The sequence below is a fragment of the Amphiura filiformis genome, chromosome 10, assembly GCF_039555335.1.
Source record: "Amphiura filiformis chromosome 10, Afil_fr2py, whole genome shotgun sequence".
Taxonomy (NCBI): Eukaryota; Metazoa; Echinodermata; class Ophiuroidea; order Amphilepidida; family Amphiuridae; genus Amphiura; species Amphiura filiformis.
In genome coordinates, this window is record NC_092637.1 from 24662690 (window position 1) to 24684382 (window position 21693).

A 21693-nucleotide genomic window follows, 5' to 3' on the forward strand; every position below is an offset into this window, starting at 1 on the left:
GAAATGTTTGGGGACAATGTCTTTTATTGTAAATTCAACGCATCCTCACAAAACTTGTTAATATTTGAAACGCGCGCATTGGATCAATGTAGAGGTTCTGTTATTGGTATATTATAGCCTAGTATTTGAGAACATTCACAAAATATATCTAGAACATGATTGTATTTAGACACTTCATGTCAGCGTATAAAGAAGGGGTTCATCTAAAATAAAGGCGTTGACTACCTAAAGAGCTGTCGACGTCCGCAATGCCAATATCATCCTGGGGCGGTATACGACATTAGTAGCACCAGGGATCTACACGAAGGATAAGCATCCTAGACTGCTGCTCCCATTCGGAATATGTATCCTAGGTCTAGACAATAGGCGGATTAGCGGCCATTTTGTCTTCGACATGATTTTATTCACGTGTCCTTATACGTTAGTACACAAATATATAAGTTAACAGGTTTACAATATTAAAATTATATTTTGAATATACAATATATTCTGTAGTAAATCGATCAAATGACGGTGATTGTTCAAGTATTATATGCTTGATAAAATTAAACTGTCTGACCAGCTAGTATTCTCCTCCGCCGTCAGTGTGATTCCAGACACTCCACATACCGTGTTGCGAAGGTGGAGGAGACTACAGGTTCGTTCATACTACCACCGCATTTGCGATGCGTTGCTTTGCGATGCCGATATATCGATTACTTTTTACCGCAACGCAACGCAACTCGTCGCATTTCCAAGTTAAAATGTATTTAACTTCATTGCGATATCGCAATGCAGTAGTTTGCAGTGCGATGCAGTGCGGCAACGCACCGCATCGCATCGCAAAGCAACGCATCGCAAATGCGGTGGTAGTATGAACGAACCTTAAAGCTGTATTGACGAACACGCATGCGTTAAAAAATATGTAGCCTAGGTCGAACAATAGCGTGACGTAGTTTCCGGCATTGTTCCTATGCACTTTCACCCTCCTGGTAGCACTTTTACGTTTTCAATGCAGGTGGTGCTTTACTAGAATGCGTTTCACACTTTCTTTATTTTTACTTCTTCCTTTAATTCGTACAATGCATATATACAAGACTCTTCTGACATACCACAATCCCGGAAAAAATGTGTTCGAACACCCACTTTAATTGCCATGTTCTTCTTAGTATAGTGCTGCACACGCTATATGAGTCACTGGAAACTAAGAATTATAATAGAGTTCTCTCAGTGTTCATCTTAAGCATATCCCCTCCCCCTTTCCCCACCAATCAATGTTGGGAGAAGATATGGTGAAGTTGAGCATATTGGGCATGCCAACATTGTACGGGGGTAGACGGAGGACCATTTCCAATAAGGCCTTTAAAGTGTTCGAACACTTTTTTCTAAGATTGCAGGTAGTAGCTGCAGCGTACCTCGAGTTTCACGGTGTTCTTCAATTAACTACATTCTTATTGTTTCATAAACTGAACATTGAAGTTGCATAGAAGTAAAAACAACACACGTTTGCTATTGTACATTCAACAACTCTTCGTATACCTTTGTACAGGAGTCAACCGTTGTTAATCCGTGATGAATCCACACAATAGCGTATACGCGAACGCAAGAGAGAATACGCGTTACGCGTGAACGTGTAAATTCGTCATGCCTGGAACTTGTGTGTATACATAATTACAAGTTAAATTCCGTATTTTTTGGAGGTAGCCGCTAAACATTTCCGTTTCATTCTGTAGTTTTATTGCTGAAATCTCGATCTTTTTGTAAGCCTGAGTGGTAATGATTAACTGACATTCCTTATGAAATAATCCTTCGAATTATACGGTCTTTAGCTTGTTTTCGTTGTTGAAAGGGATTCAATCATGTTTCACCGTTGTTCATCACCAGTTAACAACTTGCGTCCGGTGCGTCTGCGTGGTTTACTTCGTTTACGCATCGTTGCAACGGTGAAACATGATTGAGGTGTCCAGTTAACGTCTTGACTATGTAACAGGATCAATGAATGACTGCAACAACATCAGTGTTGATAAAGAAACCTGCCATTTTTCTCAACGTTCACAGTTAGTGCTGTTTTAGTTGGTCTAGAGCAATGCAATTCGTCTTTATGGAATATTATATTGTGTCTTTTGACATCTGTGCATTCATGTTACACTTTCACAGTATACATGTGCTAAAATTTTAATTATTTTCAAACTACTGTTAAAATTTGATACACGTGTTAATGAAATCCATCTTTGAGATGTTAATTTAGATTTATTAACATAATTATGTTCAAATTTTGCGGAAGTGCTAACATTATTAAAATTTAAAGTTAGTGTGCAAATGTAACATAAGTGTTATACATTATCATGTTTATGCTATAATGCTAAAATAATAGGTAATAAAAGTGTTAAACATTTTAACAGAATAATATGTTACGTGTTAACAAATTGCTGTTCGAACAGTACTAACATATTAACACTTCTTGATTGCTATGTTTCCACCTGTATACCAAATAATAATAAGAGTGAAATTGATGAGTAAAGCGTGTCAAGCTTGATTTTACGATTCAGTTGACATTATACAACTTAGACGATAACAATAATACATAAATAAAACAAAATGCACTATTTTTATTTTTCTAGTTATTTATTAAAACCCGTATTGTCTGTCGGTACCAAACAAATTACATCAAAATGTATTAAATACATTTACGTGTAAACACAATGTATTATGATATATTATAGCCGTAATAATATTAAAACTAAACCACCTAGAACAGGTTGCAAGGCACTACAAAAAAAGAAATATTAATCTTAACCGTGAGGAGAACATCTTCTATTCAGGTTGTCTCTAAAAGAACTGTACCGTCAAAATTGGTATTATTTGAGTGTATTAACAAACAAGACTAAATTCAGGAAAGTTCAGGAAAATAAAGTACTAACACATTCATAATTATACTTGTTGAATTTGAAAATTGCAGCACAGTTTTTGAATAATACGTTTTAACGAAAATACTTATTTTGAATTCTTTCCACGTATCCATGCATTGCAAGAAAAATAACTGTAATTCAACATCAATTACAGTTGCTGGATTATATGTAATGGCATACATATTTGTCTTCATCTTTGATAAAGATCAATATGTTCGGTTCATGAGTTACATGGATTTGCAGAAGTTTTTTCATCCATTTCACAAAGTCAAGAAAAATGTACATTGTAGGGTCCACAACTTTTTTAAATAAGTCAAAATTTGTTTTACGAAATGTAAAGATATATATATAGCCATGTTTGTATTACACGTGTGCAACAATTTGTAGCGTCACACATCATTGCGTTCATTGACAATGATTATTTGAGCAAGAAAAGAGGCCGTTTTAAAAGTTGCACCTGAGTCCATAGCAGTCAGGTTTTCTTTAACAAACACATGAATAGACCTGGCCTACGGTATTGTTTGAGATTTGACGCCTATGGACTCAGATGCAACTTTTAACATTTAAAACGGTCTCTTTTTTAACAAAATGAACCATTGTGACTGAACGCAATGACGTGTGACGCTATAAGTTGGTCCATGTGTATAAAACAAATAAGGCTACCCAATCCTTTTACACGTTTTCATTTCGTCAAATATGTTTCGATTTATTTTAAAAAGTTGTGGACCCTGTAGATCATTGCACCATCAACCATGATCTGCATCACTACATAGTGTTTCATCGCGTGACATAATTATATTAAATCAAACGAAAAGACAAATATTAATAATTCAATGTTAGGCAGGCTCACATCACATACTATCGGTGCCACTATTCGTCCATAGGGAGGTGGAATGTGCATGTACGGTCCAAAAATGGCTTTACTGTGGGTCTCAATGGGAAAATCACTCAAGATTAATTTTTGACAACCAAAACCTAAGTGATGTTGACTTATATTGATATTGGCATAATACTGAAAAAGTAATTTGTGCGTAAATCAAGACCATCCAAAACAGATTTCTTACAGTAAAGAATATGAGGTCATCTGGGGTCACATACAGTAGTGTACATTGTTCCTGCTGTCACAACTTCACACACAAAATTGTGCGCACTTTGGTGACATATTTTTGTCTTTAACTTCAAAAGTATGCACTAGAAACATGATTGACCCCTTATTGTTTAGGTAATTCAGCTAAAATATTTAACAAAATGTTATGAACATCCCTATCAATGTTACATAATCCTGAACAAATTTCCTTTTAATGCAGCAGCCAAACATTTATTAACAGCACAAGGTGAATAGCATGATGGTAAACAATTTTTGATAAGTGAATGATTCATGTAGGATAAACTTTTCTTTCCAAACCACCCTAATTTCCTAATTTTCATATGCAAACTTAGCATTGCGGAATGATACACACCGGAGCAGTATTTCTTTCAATAAAACATTTTTGGCAAACTCTGTGAGTTTATATATTAACCTGGGATATTAAATTTGCCACTTAATGTAAAGCTTAGGATGTAAACTAACAATTATCAGGATCTAGTTGTGAACAAATTCATGGGCATTGTCTCTTTAAGTCAAGAGCTTAGGAAGGACAACAGGAAACCACGTGGCCAAAAACGTGACCAAAGAGGAAATATTGGTTTGATGAAACAGTCACCCTGTTCAATTCTTAGCAAACCAAAGCTGTATTGATTTTAGATTTATTGTCTTCAATGTATTCACCAGGCAGGTAATTGCAACAACAACGGAACTGCCACATAGATGAAAAGAATTTTCACTCGTTAACTGGAAACTCCATGCAGTATGGGCTGTAAGATAAATTCTCCTTTTCTATAGTGAACATTTTCTTGCTCCAGAACAGTTTTTATCTTTTCTTTTCCATCTTTCAGCTCACAATTAAATAAAGAGAGCTCTTTAAGATTAGGCATGTATCTGATTGCCCCACATAACTTGTCAACGGATTCACCAATTCCATTTTTGCTCAATATCAGTGATTCGATCTTCAATCCTTCAGGCGATTGACTTTGTTGATCAGTTTGTGCATTGGTGCTCGCATCACCTTGGTGTACTAACATTTTACCTGCATCAATAAACCAATCAAATAACAAGGCACATTGGGATGGATTGAGCTCCGTATCGAATAAAACAAGTGATTTCAAATCAGGCATGTAGGTATATGCTTTAGCAAGTTTACCCACAGAATCACCTATTTCATTCAATGACATGTTCCAGACTTCTAGTGCTAACCCACATTCGCGTGATTTGCCTGCTGTTATTAAACCATCAAACAATACAGCACACTGAGATGGATTCAGTCCGGTATATTGCAAATCAAGTGATTTCAAATAGTTCAAGTACACACATGCTTGAGCAAGTTTACTAACTGAATCACATATGTCATTATATGACAGGTCCAGAATTTCTAGTGATAACTCACTCTTGCCGCTGATCTCAATAAGACCACCAAAGAGAACCTCACAATGATGGGGTTCCAAATGTGCACTATTTAACTTGAGAGATTTTAAGTGTGGCATGTACCTATACGCTCCTACAAAGTTGTCTATTGAGTGACCTATGACATTTTCTGATAAATCTAGCTCTTCAAGCTGTACATTGCATACACTATCTGCATCACATGCACTTGTAGTTTTACAATTGCATCTCTGTATTTTCTGTAATGCTTTGGCAAACTCATCGAACACCTCTCCCCATTCATTTGGGTTCACACCACTGAGTGACAATGGTGACCTGATTATAATAGCTAAACGTCTCAGATGTGGCATATATTTCATTGCTTTACCTAACATGCATGCATTGTCAGATTCTGCAGTTTCAAGGTGTATTGTTTCCAATGTCATACAAGTTTGTTGACGATCACATCCATAAATTTGGCTCAGATTTTCTTCATCTATTGAAACCATTCTACTACGTATAATTTCAGCGGAACCAGTACCTTTCATGTGTAGATGTTTTAGGGCCGGATATGAAATGCCTCTAGCGAGCTCACCAAGTATCTCTACGTCTTTTAGCTCTAGTTTAGTGAGACGTGGCAAGGACGATGAAAACAAACCAAATGACTCAGCATCACAGCGAACACCATGGAGACACAATTCTACAAGTGCGTTTGGCACAAATTGTCGCTTAATGAGGTGGTTAAAAAATGATGTTATATCTGGCAAAGGACGATCGTCACAGATCAAGCATACAGCAGATAACTTAGACAAAGAGCAAAGGAAATTTACATTATCTTCTTGATATGATGGAAACCAACATCCACTCAGATTTTTAAATACTAATACTCTAATATCATCCAACCAGGTGTAGTGTGTTTTTTGCAACAGCATATAGTGATTAAACACTTCATCAAGCTCTGGTGATGGATTTTCATATTCACTTTCGCCAGTAACAACAGTATCATACAAAGGTTTCATCAAGACATGAAGATTGGAACAAATTCCTTTCTGTGCATTCATTTCAGCCTCATAGAGCAGCAAAATAGGCATTCGTTGACACCCATTGTTATAAATAGTATAGTGTTGACCCGGGTGTTGACCATCCCTATATCTCATAACATAATGCTCGCACATAAGTTGTACAACATGCGGTAGGATGACCTCAGCAACCTGTACACTCCACCCACATGCAAACCGTAACAAATATTCCATTTTAAATACATTGGTATGTTGTATCTGTTCTAAATACATCTTGAGTGTCTCCCTGTCTTTATCAACCAACTTTGCCATGTAGGAAGCAGCGCACATTTCTTGAAATGTTTGGTGTAAAAACGTAACACTGTATGTAGCTTTAGCTCCAGACCTTTGTCTTTCTTTGATCACTACGCCCAGTGTACAAGCATCTTCAAGGTATTGTTTCTCAAACTCGTTCGCTTTAAATACTAATCTATCCTCAAATAGGCCTATTATAGCTATTTCGCCAATATGGAATAGGACATTGTCCATCCAATCTTGAATATTTGACTCGTCAAGGTCATCTTCAGTAGTCTTGGCATATTTATGTTTTGCTAGGTGCATGAGGACATCTTTGTAGAGTGCTGTTACACTGATAGGTAGATTTTTCATTGTTGTCCAAAGCAAACACAACATTGATAGAATGATGGGAATAGCTGAGAGTGCTCCAAGGGACTCTGACCACCGAACCCTACGCAGAAAGGCTATAACAGTATCATCATAATCATACTGCTCCTTCTCTTCCACTTCCTCTGCCTCCTTCACCTCCTCATCAACATCTCCTTCAACATCATCATAGTCAGCAGCAGCAGCACCATCATTTTCATTATCTTCATCGTTGCTACCGTCATCTTTATTATCTTTTTTCCAAAAGCGTAGGAACTTCTTCACATAATTTTCTCGAGCTTTCCAGGAGAAACCTTTTATTTCAACTTGTAGATATGAGCCATACTTTTGAAAAAATTTGCCGACTAGATCGGGCCGAGTAGTTACAATTACCGAAGCTCCAGCTAAACATTTGCTACGCAGCACACTTTTAATACCTTCACATTGATCAAAATTGCTGGTAGCCTCGTCGTATCCATCAAAGAAAATGGCCACTGAACTAGCATTTGATTCGATAAGTTCTTCAAGACTCTGCTTACAAACGTTTGGTAATAACTGTTCTTGAATGATGCCAAATAGATCTGTGTCGGTACCAATCTCATTGACTGTGATAACAAATACTAGATCAAACTTCGACATAGGTGAGTCTTGTTTGTTACATGCCCAATCATATGCTAGTTTGGATATTGTGGTTGATTTCCCAGCTCCTGGCTTTCCCCTTACTAGGATTCGTTTTACCAATTCTTAATTTTTATTTCTTCCTATATTTCTTTCAATACATACAAGGTCCCCGTAAGAGTTTAGTTCTTTACATATGACCCCAGAAGGTTTCTTATCTTCTTTGATGATTTCCAGATCGACAAAGATGTCTTCCATTTGGGCAAATTCTTCTGGCATACCTGGTAGTAGCGGCAGCGTACCCCGGGTTTCACGGTATTCTTCCATTAACCGCATTCTTATTGTTTCTAAGCTGAGAACGTGGCCTTCTAACAGAGAATATAAATAAAAGAAACAAACAAACAAACATATTAGAATAAAATTAATCAATTAGCTAAATTTACTACATACTTACAAATATGACATGTACATGTACTCTGAACACGTAAACTGACCGTGGAGGTAATATAGAAATTGAATGGCAGACTGTTTTTTGGTTCGAACATCGATTCTACAACCATTCATAAGAAAAATCTCATTTTTGCATTGTTGGGCATGATCGACTGCTAAATTTGACCTGAGATCTATGTGGAAAATACTCTCTTTTTTATCCAAATAGCATTTTTAGATGCGTTGGGACACGAAACACGACTATATGGAGATTCTGACACGAGTCCCAATTTTTGATTGCACTATCATTTGTAAAATTTCTTGCATTCAAAATTCAGTTGATTATTGAGTAACAAGATGTTAAACATACCTGTAATGATGTTTCGTGCTACACCGTAGCACTTTCACAAATTAACTGACAAAAAACCCCAATCCTCCTCGTCTGCTTTCTGTTGGAGCTTGACGTTGGAGCTAAACCGAGATGAAGGGAATCACTTCCTGCCGCACATCTATGACCAGCTCCTAAAACCCAAAACTGCGCCACCAACGTCAAGCTCCAACAGGAAACAGACGAGGAGGCCTGGGAGAATTTAGACTTCTTCGAAGTCAACTTGCCCATTTTGCATACTCTGGCTATTACATTTAAGCATACAACTCTGATTTGTATTAATGTGTGTGCAATTGATAGATTTTCACATCTGATCGTTTCAGTCACCGTACTCCCTCTGTTTGTTAGCTTCCCAAGTGGACTACTTACTTTGGATTGTGGTTAACATTCTTAACACGGGTCTAAAGCTAGGCCGATTTCTGGCCTAGTAAAATTGGCCATGATGTAATGCATCTTTAAATGAATCTGGCTTGTGATTGGTCGCCCAGATCTCGTTATGGTATAAATCCTCCTGGCACGTACCATTACCATTAACTATATCGTACACAACTATCTATGGAATAGATATTTGTGTTGGCGCGAAAGTTGGTGGATGGACGTACATTTAGCGCGTCTTATACTACCATGCTTAGTGCGTGTTGATAAACAAGTATGATTGACAGTGTGTTTTAGAGAACAAAGTCACGGGTAATGATCACCAGACATGGTCAAACGGCATGATTTGACTGCCAGGCCAAGCTCATTAGGAATTTAACAATGTACTTCCGTGTGTGGAATGTTTTCTCCACTAAGACAAATACAGAATCTGGCAAGCGTGTGGTTGTTGCCGTAAAGGAGGTAATCGGGTTATATGTTCGAATGATCTCCTCTTTCGTCATCTTCTTTGATATGACACAGTTATTTTAAGTTAGGGTCATTCAACACAGGAATATTTTGTGCGGCAAATTTGACTCACTATAAACAGCACCAGAGCACGGTGGCCTAGCGGAACGGGCACTGACTCATAATCGAAAGGTTGCGGGTTCGAGCCCCGTCGACGCCATCGTGTTGTGCCCTTGAGTAAGGCACTTTATCTCGATTACTCCTCTCCACCCAGGTGTTTATATGGGTACCGGCATTCTTAAATGCTGGGAAGGTAACAGACTCGCTGTAGAGGAGGTGTAGCGATCCCCCTATAGCAAGATTACATGGAGGAGTCTGGCCCAATCGCCAATGAAAGAGAGATGGGCACTCCGATCGCTGTTTATACAGGATCGACTCCTTTACCTTTACCTTAGTTTATAGTTAGTCTTATCAACCTATCAACTGTCGTTACTCCCCCTAGCATATGTTACTTCGTTTCAGCATTTTAATGCAAAGTAAGATCATGGTAAATTGAGGGTTGAACTTACTTGTTTTATTTCCTTTGTCTCCGGTAAACACTATAGTCTGTGCTTGGTAGTTGTCTCCTGAAACTTGCAGGATCTTTTGATCTCCTTTGACAATGGTCTGTTGTTCAATCACGCTGACGTTTTCACCATGAATAGATGCTGGTATGAGTGTCGTTGAAGAGGATCCATTTTCTGCTGCTATTTGATCTGTAGTTACTAGAGGAAATTTATAAAAGGAAACCATATCTTAAATTTATTTATTTATTTTTTTTGTTACGGAAGGTTAAATATTTGAAGCATTTTCAGATGACCTCTTTCTTGTTATCCTTCCTTTCTATATACGTGCTTACTTCAACTGTTTGGGTATCAACGCACGGGCTTTACGTGTACGACCTATGCACGATCCTGGAACCTAGGATTGATTGCAGATATTAGAACCGGCGATGGTCCCCTTTCTCTTTTCGAATAGACCATTTCATATCAAGATCGAAAAAGTTCGGAAAGCCGCGCTATTTATTTGATAAGCATAGGGCTCAAATTGTACCCAAACTGGCGGACAAGAAATGTCAGGAATTACGGTACTCTTTTGCGCGAAAATACAGCTTATTAAGCCAACGTGAACATGTGGTCATCGGTTTGAATATTTTCCTAGCATATTGAGGTAACTAACACCTCAGATACTAATGGAAATAAATGATCAAAAGTTCGTCATTTTTCGTCAGCTAATTCTTTACAGAACGTTATTGTTTATACATCACCTCTTCCACAAGTCAGTCTCTGCACAAGACAGACCATCACACGCTTGAATGAACATTTAGTATCCTTGGCAAAAGTACCTCTCTCATCCATAATTGACCGTCGAAAGTTCATCGTAGTTCATTATGCCTGCTACACATTGGAACTTCGCACTGTACATGATCCTGAAGAGGTTCTTTTATGCGTGCTCGATAGGGGGAAATTATTTCATGCTTCGGGCTTTATCGGAATGACTCAGTTACAAAAGGTTTATAGCTCTGACACTTAATGTGCACAAGGTTTTAGTCCAGGGGGTTGTGGTATGATATTATGTCCCGTGCATTTTGAATGATTAAAACATCCCACCCATCTAGATACCTTCTATATGTCCCAAAGAGCAAGAAAAGTTTTGGTGGACAAATCTGAGGTGTGGCAGAGGGCGGCCATCTTGATTTTCAAAATGGCCGTCATTTTTGATATTATTTTTACTATAATCCGAGTTGTGAATATCCTATGAGGCTAATTTTGGTGGCAATACCTACATTTCCAATACCTATGGGTCCAATAAACATGATTTCCAAAATGGCTGCCATTTTAACATTTTTTACTATAACTTGAGCTGCGACTATCCTATGAGTCTCATTTTAGCGGTAATACCCACATTGTCAATACCAACCAATTCAAAAAACATGGTGCCAGATTGCTAGGGGTATAATGAGACTGGCAGTCATCTTCAAAATGGCTGCCAGTTTAACCTTTTTCACTATAACTGGAGTTGTGAATATCCTACGAGTCTCATTTTAGTGGTTATATCCACATTCTCCTCTACACCAAGCTGTGAAAGTGCATACACTATATCATTATCTGAGTCAAGTTCTTTCAGCGTCTGCCAAAACTGCAGCTTTGCCTTGCCAGCAATTCTCCAAGTGATGTCTGCCCCAATAGTGCGTGGAATCCAGAGAGAGATGCTGCCTTTCCGACACTCAAACCATTGTAGGTATTACCCTACGGTTTTCTGCAACTGTCACAAAAGATTATCTTTACAAAGATTTGGGTAGCATTCTAATGGCTAAGACTAGGACATCTGTATCTGGGGAATAAATCTAAATGGACATGTGCTGAGACATTAATACAATGTAGAATTAGCTTTCTTCTTGGAAACATGAGAGACCTTCTACATCTCTAATGCAAATGTACTTCATCATAGTCACAGACTCATCGTACTTTTGCCAGTGTCGTTCTATAAAATGGTTTGCTATTTTATGCTAAGTCAGAGCTCGTTTTAATATTTTTAGTGTATCTCGTGATTAGAGATAAACTATACTGCCAATGACTGCAACACATTTTGCAGCAGAGGTATCAGCTTGTCAGGCATAATTACTTTTGTACCAGTTTCCCACACAAGTTTTTCCTGGTTGCTCCTGAATTTGCTTGTATAGAAACAGAAGCAGAGACAGTTGCTGATATAACCACACAGATAAAGCAAAAACACACAATGAACACATATAAGCAACGGCCAAGCTTCAGGGGGAGAATGCTGCTCTCCTCACACATATCATCAACCATATCAGAAAGTTTGTTTGCAAATGAATGTGACAAAGTGATCAGCTTCGTTACAAAAGTAATTATGCCTGACGAATTCCAATAAGAAAAAGAAACATTTGCCCAATATCTTCAAGACAGAATCACAACAGGAAATGTGAATTTGTAGGCTCCAATGAAATGCTGCAGCTCAAGATGTGGTCATCAGCTGGGATGAAAGTGAAAGTCAATATTGGTGATCAGCTGGTATAACTCAGGGATGGGCACTCTTTGATCGCTTGCTTATTGTCTCGAGAGCACGAGATATTGACTTCAGAGAGGCGGTTGACACCAATGAGTGTTCAGTTGTACCTAGATCTTTGTTTGCAGCTGTTTGTTTCTTTCTTCATGCTACATTCAAGACCACAAGACTAGCTTAATGTCAATCCTTGAAGGAGTACCAAAGACAATACATACACTGCCTGAGGTAATGGATGGTGAGACTGCTGCACAATCTGATACAACTGCTGAAAAATGTGTTGCAGTCATCGCATCGATGGTATGGCAGAGGTTTTGACTGGCGTTGAAAGAACTGTACTGGCAAAAGTATACACTTTATGATGAAGTGTATTTCGTGTTCTCGGTGAGTCTCTGAAAACAATAACATGTAGAATGACTAGAAAACACCAAGTGTACCAATACATCATTTGCCAAGACGTGCATGCAGATATGCTTGCCCATCTGAAGACTATAAAGATGAACTACATACATATAGGTAACAAAATCCTTAGGCAAATGGCAAAATGGTCTTGTTATTACTTGACAAGACCCAGCAAAAGCCACACATAGAGAAGTTTCTCAGGCCCCCAAGAAAAAGCCAATTTTACATTGCGTTAATACCACAGCAAATGGTGCCAGGTCTCTCATGGTTTATTTGACAGATACAGATATCCTCGTCCTAGCTATATAAACTCTTCCCAAAGTCTGTAAAGATACGTTCTTTGTGAGAGGAGTTGCAGAAAACTTAGAATAATCTGCTTGCGCCCATCTACAATATGCCTTGGTGCTGGGAAGGGAGCGTCTTTTTCTGAATTCCATGCTCTATCGGAGGCAGACATCACTGGATATGCTCGCAAGGCAAAACTGCCAGCAGCATAGTTTTGGCAGGCGCTGAAAGAACTTGACTCATAATAGTGTATGCATTTTCACAGCTTGGTGTAGAAGAAAGACTATCTGCTATTGAAGCATACAAGTGGTATTTGCCTCACACAAATGTAGCAGATGCTACGTGGTGGCTCTTGAAGAAGAGACAGGTTCATTCAGAGGGTCTTCCGCCATCTAAATATCAGCTATCATGAGAACGCACTACCAGACGATAATTTGAATTGGTACAATAATGTCGTTCCAATTCCAGAGTTACAATGACCCACAGCATTATGGCTGGGATGATTTCTGAAAATTATGCAGTAATGACCACGTAACAACTATCGCTACAAGTGTCGAAGAAACGTACTGAATTGTACCGAACTTTATGGCTGTTCTATTGAATCAGATAAATATGAGAATAAGAAAATGTGTACCTATGAGATGTTAAAGATGATAGTTGTAATGAACTATAATGTGTATAATACTCTTTTAACAGATTTACTTATAAAAGAAATGCAGTATTAAAAAAGTGTTAAAGCGGAGTAACTTGCACAAATGACTGAAAGACATGCCTTTTCAGTTCAGTAGTAATTTACAAGCATTTAAGCAATTCTCATGAAAGGTGAAGAACTTTATACAACATTCAGAGCCAGAGTCATTGTTGAAAAATGAAAATAGACCCTAAATGGCCGCCATTTTGAAATTCCAGGTGCCTCTTTATCACCGGATATTACCGCTAAAATGAGACTCATAGGATATTCACAACTCAAGTTATAGTAAACAAATGTTAAAATGGAAGCCATTTTGAAAATCAAGATGGCTGCCAGTCTTATTGTTCCCCTAGCACGCTGGCACTACGTTTATTAGACTCCTGGGTATTGGAAATATGGGTATTGCCACCAAAATTAGCCTCGTGAGATATTCACAACTCAGGTTATAGTAAAAATAATATCAAAAATGGCGGCCATTTTGAAAATCAAGATGGCCGCCTTCTGCCACACCTCAGATTTGTCCACCAAAACTTTTCTTGCTCTTTTGGACCTATAGAAGGTATCTAAATAGGTGAGATGTTTTAATCATTAAAATCGCACGGCCGACCACAGTCTCCCGGACTATTTGGCTATTCCTGGGCACGGGACCAACAACTATACGTGGCTTCCGTACGAGACGTTGCACACACAATATCTATATCTGCAAGTGCTAGGCAGTGTATAGGGAAAGAAGAAATTCTACAACTTTATTCTGTAAAGTAACTGAACACAACTGTAGGATTTCAGACAGTGTTTTGAAAATGACAGTCTGTTTACTGGGTCATGTCAAATTCACCTGGTCCAATTTATGGGGTTTTTTTTGATTTCGGGAGCTTATTTTCCCCCCCCCCCCCCCGTTCCAAAGACCACACTATGGACATGATTGTCTCCTAAAAATCGTGCAACTGAATACATTAAATTGTAAATTAGGCTACTGACAAATAGTATATTCATCAACGTCAACTCACTTTCTTGTCTCTCTCGTTGTTGTAATTCATGCATTTGGTTGCCAATTGAGTTGCTTGCCATTTTGGAATTATAAACTGTTTTATCTTCCTTTCCGTCTGTATAACAAATAAGCAAATAAAACCGATGTAAAATGGGTCCAAATAAACTGTTTTTGTTGCTTTGTCCAGTTATTATGGTTTATATAATCTACCTAAAACGAAATATATATCTTACCTTCTATGTCTGGTCTCTGAAGCGTTCAAACTTCCGTGTTAAAATGGCGCATACCGATGATTCGGTCTCATATACACAATTTTCAGACTTACTGAACTGTACACAGTTCAAGTTCATGTCAAAAATTGTACACCGATCCGCAAATGATTGTTTACATGTACGGACGTGTTAAAAGTTCTATTCAGTAATTTGCTCATTTGGTTTTGGTGGGTTTTTTTTTCACATTTGTTATTGTCTCTTCCAAGTCCGGTGGCACGTTATTAGAGGAATTGAACCTGCCGATAGGTTGTAAGAGAGGATATCCTTTACCTTGATAAAATCTATATAATTTACCAGGCGCGAACAAGGTCATATAAAAAAGTTTTTGCTACTCAGCAACGCAATAATATTGTTGTAAACCGTGGGTTCACAATATTATCATGAAGTAAGATGAATTAGTGCAACAAGCACTAATGAACAATATAGTTGTGTTAGTTACTGGTTTATTAGATATGCGTAAAATACATGTAACATAGATCGGTGTCAGATCTCAACTGTACAACTCCTAAGACTCCTGCTTAGAATACTGAACTCAATCTCTCCTACTCATCTACTCATCTACTTTTCAAATATCTCTCTTTAGGCAAAGGCAAATAGTATATACCACTATAAGATAAATAATATATCACTGTAAACTAAATATTTGACCAATAAGGCACCTCAGAAATAAGTGTAACCAGCTCATTAACCAATCAATGTAATAGTTAATATTCATTAGATACCATTTCCAAGATGAGCAAGTGGGCGAGTAGAACAATGTGAGGACCACTGGTATCCTTTGTTTACCTTTATATTACTAAGAAATCTGGGTGGACCATGAGGTTAACATTGTATTGTTAAGAGATCTTCAGGAGGTTGTTAGCTTCTTGCAAAGAGCTATGCACTGTTACGATAATGCTCCCTTGTGACGTGTCCATTAATCAAGACATGGATATTCAGGTATAATTTGCTTATACGTAATCAACATAAGTCTTGAGTAGAATTAAAAGGGGGTGGTAATTGATAACCCGTGATCACAACAATATTTAGGCATGTCAGAGTAGTACATAAATGGCCCTGTAATACCACACCAGCAGCACACACACCGAGTGCTTCTACCAACACGTAAACATACCCTCCAATCAAACACTCTCACACAAAAACGGCTTAATTTATTTGAAATCTGTGAGCAGATTTATGTAAGAAAAAGTAACCTATCTATTCCCATGACATTTGCTTGAGATCAGAAAAGAAAAAGTACCCAAAGAGCTCATGAAACTTTGGTCCAAATTCTGCATCGCTGTATAGGATTCACACGACTCCAATTATCTGATCCATGCACCTGATCCTCACGTACATGGACATGGAAAACACTGTGACAATACATAGTGTATTGTCACGGTGAAGACCGTGCTTGGAAGAGTATGCTGTATGCTAGCATACGTATTGTCACGGTAGATACCGTTGTCAAAATACCACGTACTTTAGTACAGTAGTGAAAAAATATTTGAGATAATATGCGACCCCATAGAATATAAAAAGCAGAATATTGGTATGTTAAAAATCAAAATGAGGTATGGGGCTGGCTGGGGTGGCTACGGGGCGTTATCTCAAAAGACAATATTGCTAAGATAATATTGTTCAAGGTTGCGCCGCAGGCTTATAAAGAAACAATGTTGCTCCAAAAACAATAGCAAACAAGCTTAAACTATAAATTAGCCCCCGATAGAGGGCAGGGCCTGAAGAATGAGGGAAATTATGGGGTAAAGAGTAAAAAAAAATGTAAAAGTACGAGCTGTCCGTAAATATAACAGAATTTTCGTTATCAGTTCGTCATCCTTGCTTTCTTGCCCTGCGGGGCCCTTATGTTGGGGTCCCACTTGGAGTGTTTAGTCGTCGTATGGGAGTCGCCGGCCTCGGGCCTGCCGGCCCTGCGGCCTTGATGTTTTTGGTTGATACTGGGCAATGAGTAACCTTAAGGGTGACGGGCTGTTTCTAATTTAAAAAAACATAACCTTAATGTTAAAACATTGAGTGACCTTGAAATGTAACTTCTAAAAATACTAGTTTTTATATTCTATAGTGTTATACTACCTAAAATATTTCTTCACTACGTTGAAAATACGTTTTAAAGTGAATTATAACCAACAGAGGGCGCTATTACTGTACTATTACTGTACTAAAGTACGTGGTATTTTGACAACGTTATACACCGTGACCATACGTATGCTAGCATACAGCATACTCTTCCAAGCACGGTCTTCACCGTGACAATACACAACGTATTGTCACGGTGTATTCCATGTACAATATGTGTGTATTGGGTCTACCAAGTGTTTTAGCTACCCTGGTATCTCACCAACTTTAGAAGTAAATCATGAGGTGAGTATTAAACCCAGAAGATTTTTTTCAAGTGAAAAGTCCCGGAACAACTGACCCCATGGGTTGAAAGGGTCATTGCTGCCGGGTTAGGCCGGGTGTTTTCATCCCAAATGTGCCAATTAAGGACGCCATTACTAAAAATCCTATTTTCGTCAAAATCTGGATATCTTATATCTATATGTAGTAGAATCACAAATCAGTTATCTGTACTTAAGTTTTCATGGTCAATCATCTCAAAAATGTATAGATTTCAAGTCAAATTAATGAAGGCATTACAGAAAATCACATGTTCGTCATTATCTAGAAAACTATACATGATTATACTACCAATATGGAGTATAATAGTGCACTTTCATTGGTTTTGTTGCTTTCAAATGTAACGTTCACCCTAACCTGTACCTATTGGAATCAACCAAGCCACCGTGTTTCATGTAATGTAAAACTTTTAAACCAATATAATACCCCCAGAAGGATGTATAATACCGGTTGAAGGTGTTTTCGGGTGTGTAGAATCCATTTCTGATGTTATTTTTAATGCGTCAAAAAGTGTAAATAATTATCCAAATTGTATAATTTCAATAAGCAGGTCCAAGTTATTTAATGTTTTCGTAGCCATAATCCTGTTAAAATTAAATATATTCTATATCACTTGTTTCAAAGATATTTCCAGGAACTTCTTTCTATATGAGAAGACCGATAAATCGGTAAGATTTCAAAAGCAGATTATTGTCTTATTAAAGATGGTTATCTCATACAAAGAATTGAAGACAGCTTTCTTCGCTAACTGTTGACAAAGATGATGATAACCATTCTCCAGTTAGGTCAAAGTAATATATGCTGGATGCGCTTTTTTCTTCACACACTATTTTATTGAAGTTCATTACATTTTAAACATGCCCTTTGATGCCAAATCGAACAAGCATCCCACACTCCTTTAGTCGAGCGAGCGTGTAACCAAGAAATACATCAGTAAAACAAAAGACAAGGGTTAATGGCTCCACCTCTGTAAGACAATCGACCCACATATTTTGTAAGACGGGTTAGTGTAGTGGTCTTTTCACTCGCTTCTCGCCAATGTGGCCGGGGTTCAATTCCCCGCGGTGCCACATGTGAGTTTGGTTGCCGAACCATGGTCCCTCGCATGTTTTTCTCCGGGTGCTCCAGTTTTCCTCCTGCATCTAAAATCGGACCTCTTCCCAAATCCCTGTCCCGTTATATCCCGATGACAACTCTTGAATTTAGTAGCCTCTGGGCACTATTGGGCTTCGGTCGAATGTTATAAATGAAAAAATAAATAAATAAGATATTACACTAGAGATGGTTCTAATGTATTTCTTTAAAACATGCTGCAAGTCTTAGATTTTAATAATGTATGTAGCTGCAGGAGGGACAAAAATAACAAATAACCTAAATAACCCAATAATGTTGAAAAATAAGTTTTAAAAAGCCATGCATTACGTACACCGCATAACGTTGCCTAATGGCGCATATAATTTCTTGGAGAATGAATGAAAAGTACAAAGCCCTGCCGTCGTAAAATCAGCAGCCTTTAAGGATATAAATTTATGTAAAACCACGCCCACATGCAATTTTATATAATTTTGATCAATACATCATAATGATGAAGCGGTAATCATTATTTTGTATCATGCAGTGGATCATTTAGCAGAGGATCCGACTATAATAAAACAGAGGATAAAAGGAACAGAACATAAGATAGCGGGTTTGACTTGCTATCATTTCTCAAAAGCTTTTGTGGGAAAGGGAGTTACAGAGATATCAGTATTACAATCCGCCTGTTTTGTGTTGTTTTACTACGCAGTGTACTATTGATTGTAATTCCGGCAAGGTGAAGAACAAACGTATAATTAAGTGCAAACTACTTCGGATAACAATCACCGGAAATCGGATATTTTGGTACAACTCCGTAGGAAATGAGTTTAAGGTGAGATCAATTCGAATGAAATCCTTTCTCGAAAATAACAATTATTTGATGTTGAATGCTGGGTAGGTATAGAAACAAGGAGAGTCTATGTCTTCCTATTGAATAAATACATAAGATTTCAAGAATGAATTCCCTTTTCGTATATTGACATGTACATACAATATAGGGAATATATTGACTCATTCAATGTTATAGAGCCAATTGCTTCTCACGTTGATTCACCATCGCGAGTTTCGTTGAAAAATATTAAGCATGTCAAAAGTATTTGCCCCGTGAGAGACACAAAACGCCGGAGCATAAACAGGGCATATGCAAAATAAGTCGCATTTCATATTATGTTGAACTCTGTACCATTGCCATACCCTCTACACAGAGATCAATTTTGTTGGATCTATCGAATTGATAACTTGCAATTAAGGAGGATTTTTACGAGAAATTGTAAACGCAGTTATGCGCACATTTTGGGAAAATATCGTCCCTTCAACGATAGTGATCATGGAGCATAGTTTGTCAACAATGTGTTTTCATCAAAAAAAGATGGACCTGGGAATTGATATCTTGCCCCTGGCTTCTGGGAATTAGCTACCAGTACCGTGATTTAATCCTTAGTAAACCAAATATCTCAAATGTATCTCATGTGTCAAATGTCTATACAAAAACAAAATAAAACGAGCTGAGGGTAGTAAAGTAATATCATAAATTTGCGATTTTATGCATTAATTTAATAGTTAACCCTGTTTGTTCATGCAATATGAAAATACTGAGGTCGTGTCATAGAAGGCCATTTAACCATTTGCTTCTTAGTTAGATCTTCTTGTTGTGCATATGTATACTCTATATGGTATTTTACTTATGAATTAAGATTAAGTCAAATACATATTGTGTTGTCTGTAAGCTGTCATTTCAAGTGATGAGATTTATCATAAAATGTGACGAGTTGAAAGCTGAGTTATATATAATATACTGCGCCAATAAAGTATCCTTACACTTGGTAAAATAATCACAATTTCCAAACTGAACAATATTGGGGTCAATTTGGTTTTTTAATAGATGCACTATATAAACCTGCACATTATGACACCACATTGAATCCAATGTGACTTCAAGAAGCAAAATTACAAGCATTTGATTAGACGAAGGTCCAGTTTTAAAAGTGACAAACTGGCCTATTCAAAACTCCACAGACTAGACATCTGGTTTGAGAGTGGTGAATGGCTAATTTATGCGTTTGGCTTTCATTTAAAACAAAAGGAACAAAAGAAAACTGAAACAAAAGAACTGACAAATAAAATGAAAGTTATGAATAGTACAAACAAGTAAAAACTGCTTTCAAACTGTGTTTTCTCTTTGTTTCGCTTGTTGGAATCTTTTTGCGCCTTGTATAGGCCAGTTTGTTACTTTTAAACTGGAACCTCGTCTAATGAGCAGGATAAGATCTACTAAAAAAACAAATTTACGCCAATATTGTTCAGTTTTAAAATTGTGATTATTTTTCCAAGTGTAAGGATACTTTATTGGCGCATTATATATATGTTTCCTTTTAAATTTAGTAACGTCTTAAGCTTTATTCTTTCAATGCAATCAAAAGTTGAAAAATTACTAAAACATTGCAATGATAAAGCGCTTGTATCATCTAAAGCAATATGTATTATTGTATGAAAACGATCGTACTGCTCTAAAATATACGGTCCACAACTTATAAGTTCCCCCTAATACGTTTTAGAATAAGTCAAAAAATATTTTACGAAATGTAAAAATGTAAAAAGATATGCATAGCTCTATTTTTTTTCAAGTTGCACCTGAGTCCATAGCAATCAGGTTTTCTTTAACATAGACATGAATAGACCTGGCCTACTGTATTGTTTGAGAGCTAACTCCTATGGACTCAGATGCAACTTTTAACACTGTTTAAAACGGTCTCTTTTTTTTTACTTAATTAACCATTGTGACTGAACGCAATGACGTGTGACGGTCCATATGTGTAAAACAAATATGGCTACCCATACCTTTTTACACGTTTGCATTTTGTCAAATATTTTTCGATTTATTTTAAAAAGTATTTAGGGGGAACTTATAAGTTGTGGACCCTATATATTATTGGGCAAAATACGTCGGAACCTTGCATCTACATTAATTTTTTGAATAAGGCGGAGTAAACTGTAACACAAGTCGTTGGGCGAGGAAAAAACCTCATATTAATTAGTTGAATTTCATGTGTTATTAAAAAATCAAAAAGACTCATACGTAAAAGGTGGGCACCAGCATAAACCTCAAGTTTAAATTCGTTTTGTGTGTGTATAAACTTGAAGATAATTTTAGTTGGCATTCATGTGTAATACCAAAATCAAATATATATACTCATACCTAAAAGGTGGGCACCAGTAACCTCAAGTTTAAATTCGTTTTTTGTGTGTCAACTTGA

The 21693-nt window shown here is 37.3% G+C and overlaps 1 protein-coding gene across 1 annotated transcript; it reads right to left on the minus strand.

Moving 5' to 3' along the window:
* Positions 1-4715: 4715 nt before the first annotated feature.
* On the minus strand, positions 4716-15028 carry LOC140161757 (uncharacterized). The gene is made up of 4 exons (XM_072185055.1): positions 14927-15028; positions 14713-14808; positions 9834-10028; positions 4716-7993 (listed from the first exon to the last, which is right to left on the minus strand). The coding sequence occupies exon 4, from the start codon at positions 7644-7646 to the stop codon at positions 4716-4718; it is 2931 nt and encodes a 976-aa protein (XP_072041156.1). The 5' UTR covers positions 7647-7993; positions 9834-10028; positions 14713-14808; positions 14927-15028.
* Between the last annotated feature and the right edge of the window lie 6665 nt (positions 15029-21693).

What these genes read in the sequence shown, in the direction of transcription:
- LOC140161757 (XM_072185055.1), bottom strand. Translation starts at nt 7,646, where the DNA reads ATGTCGAAGTTTGATCTAGTATTTGTTATCACAGTCAATGAGATTGGT.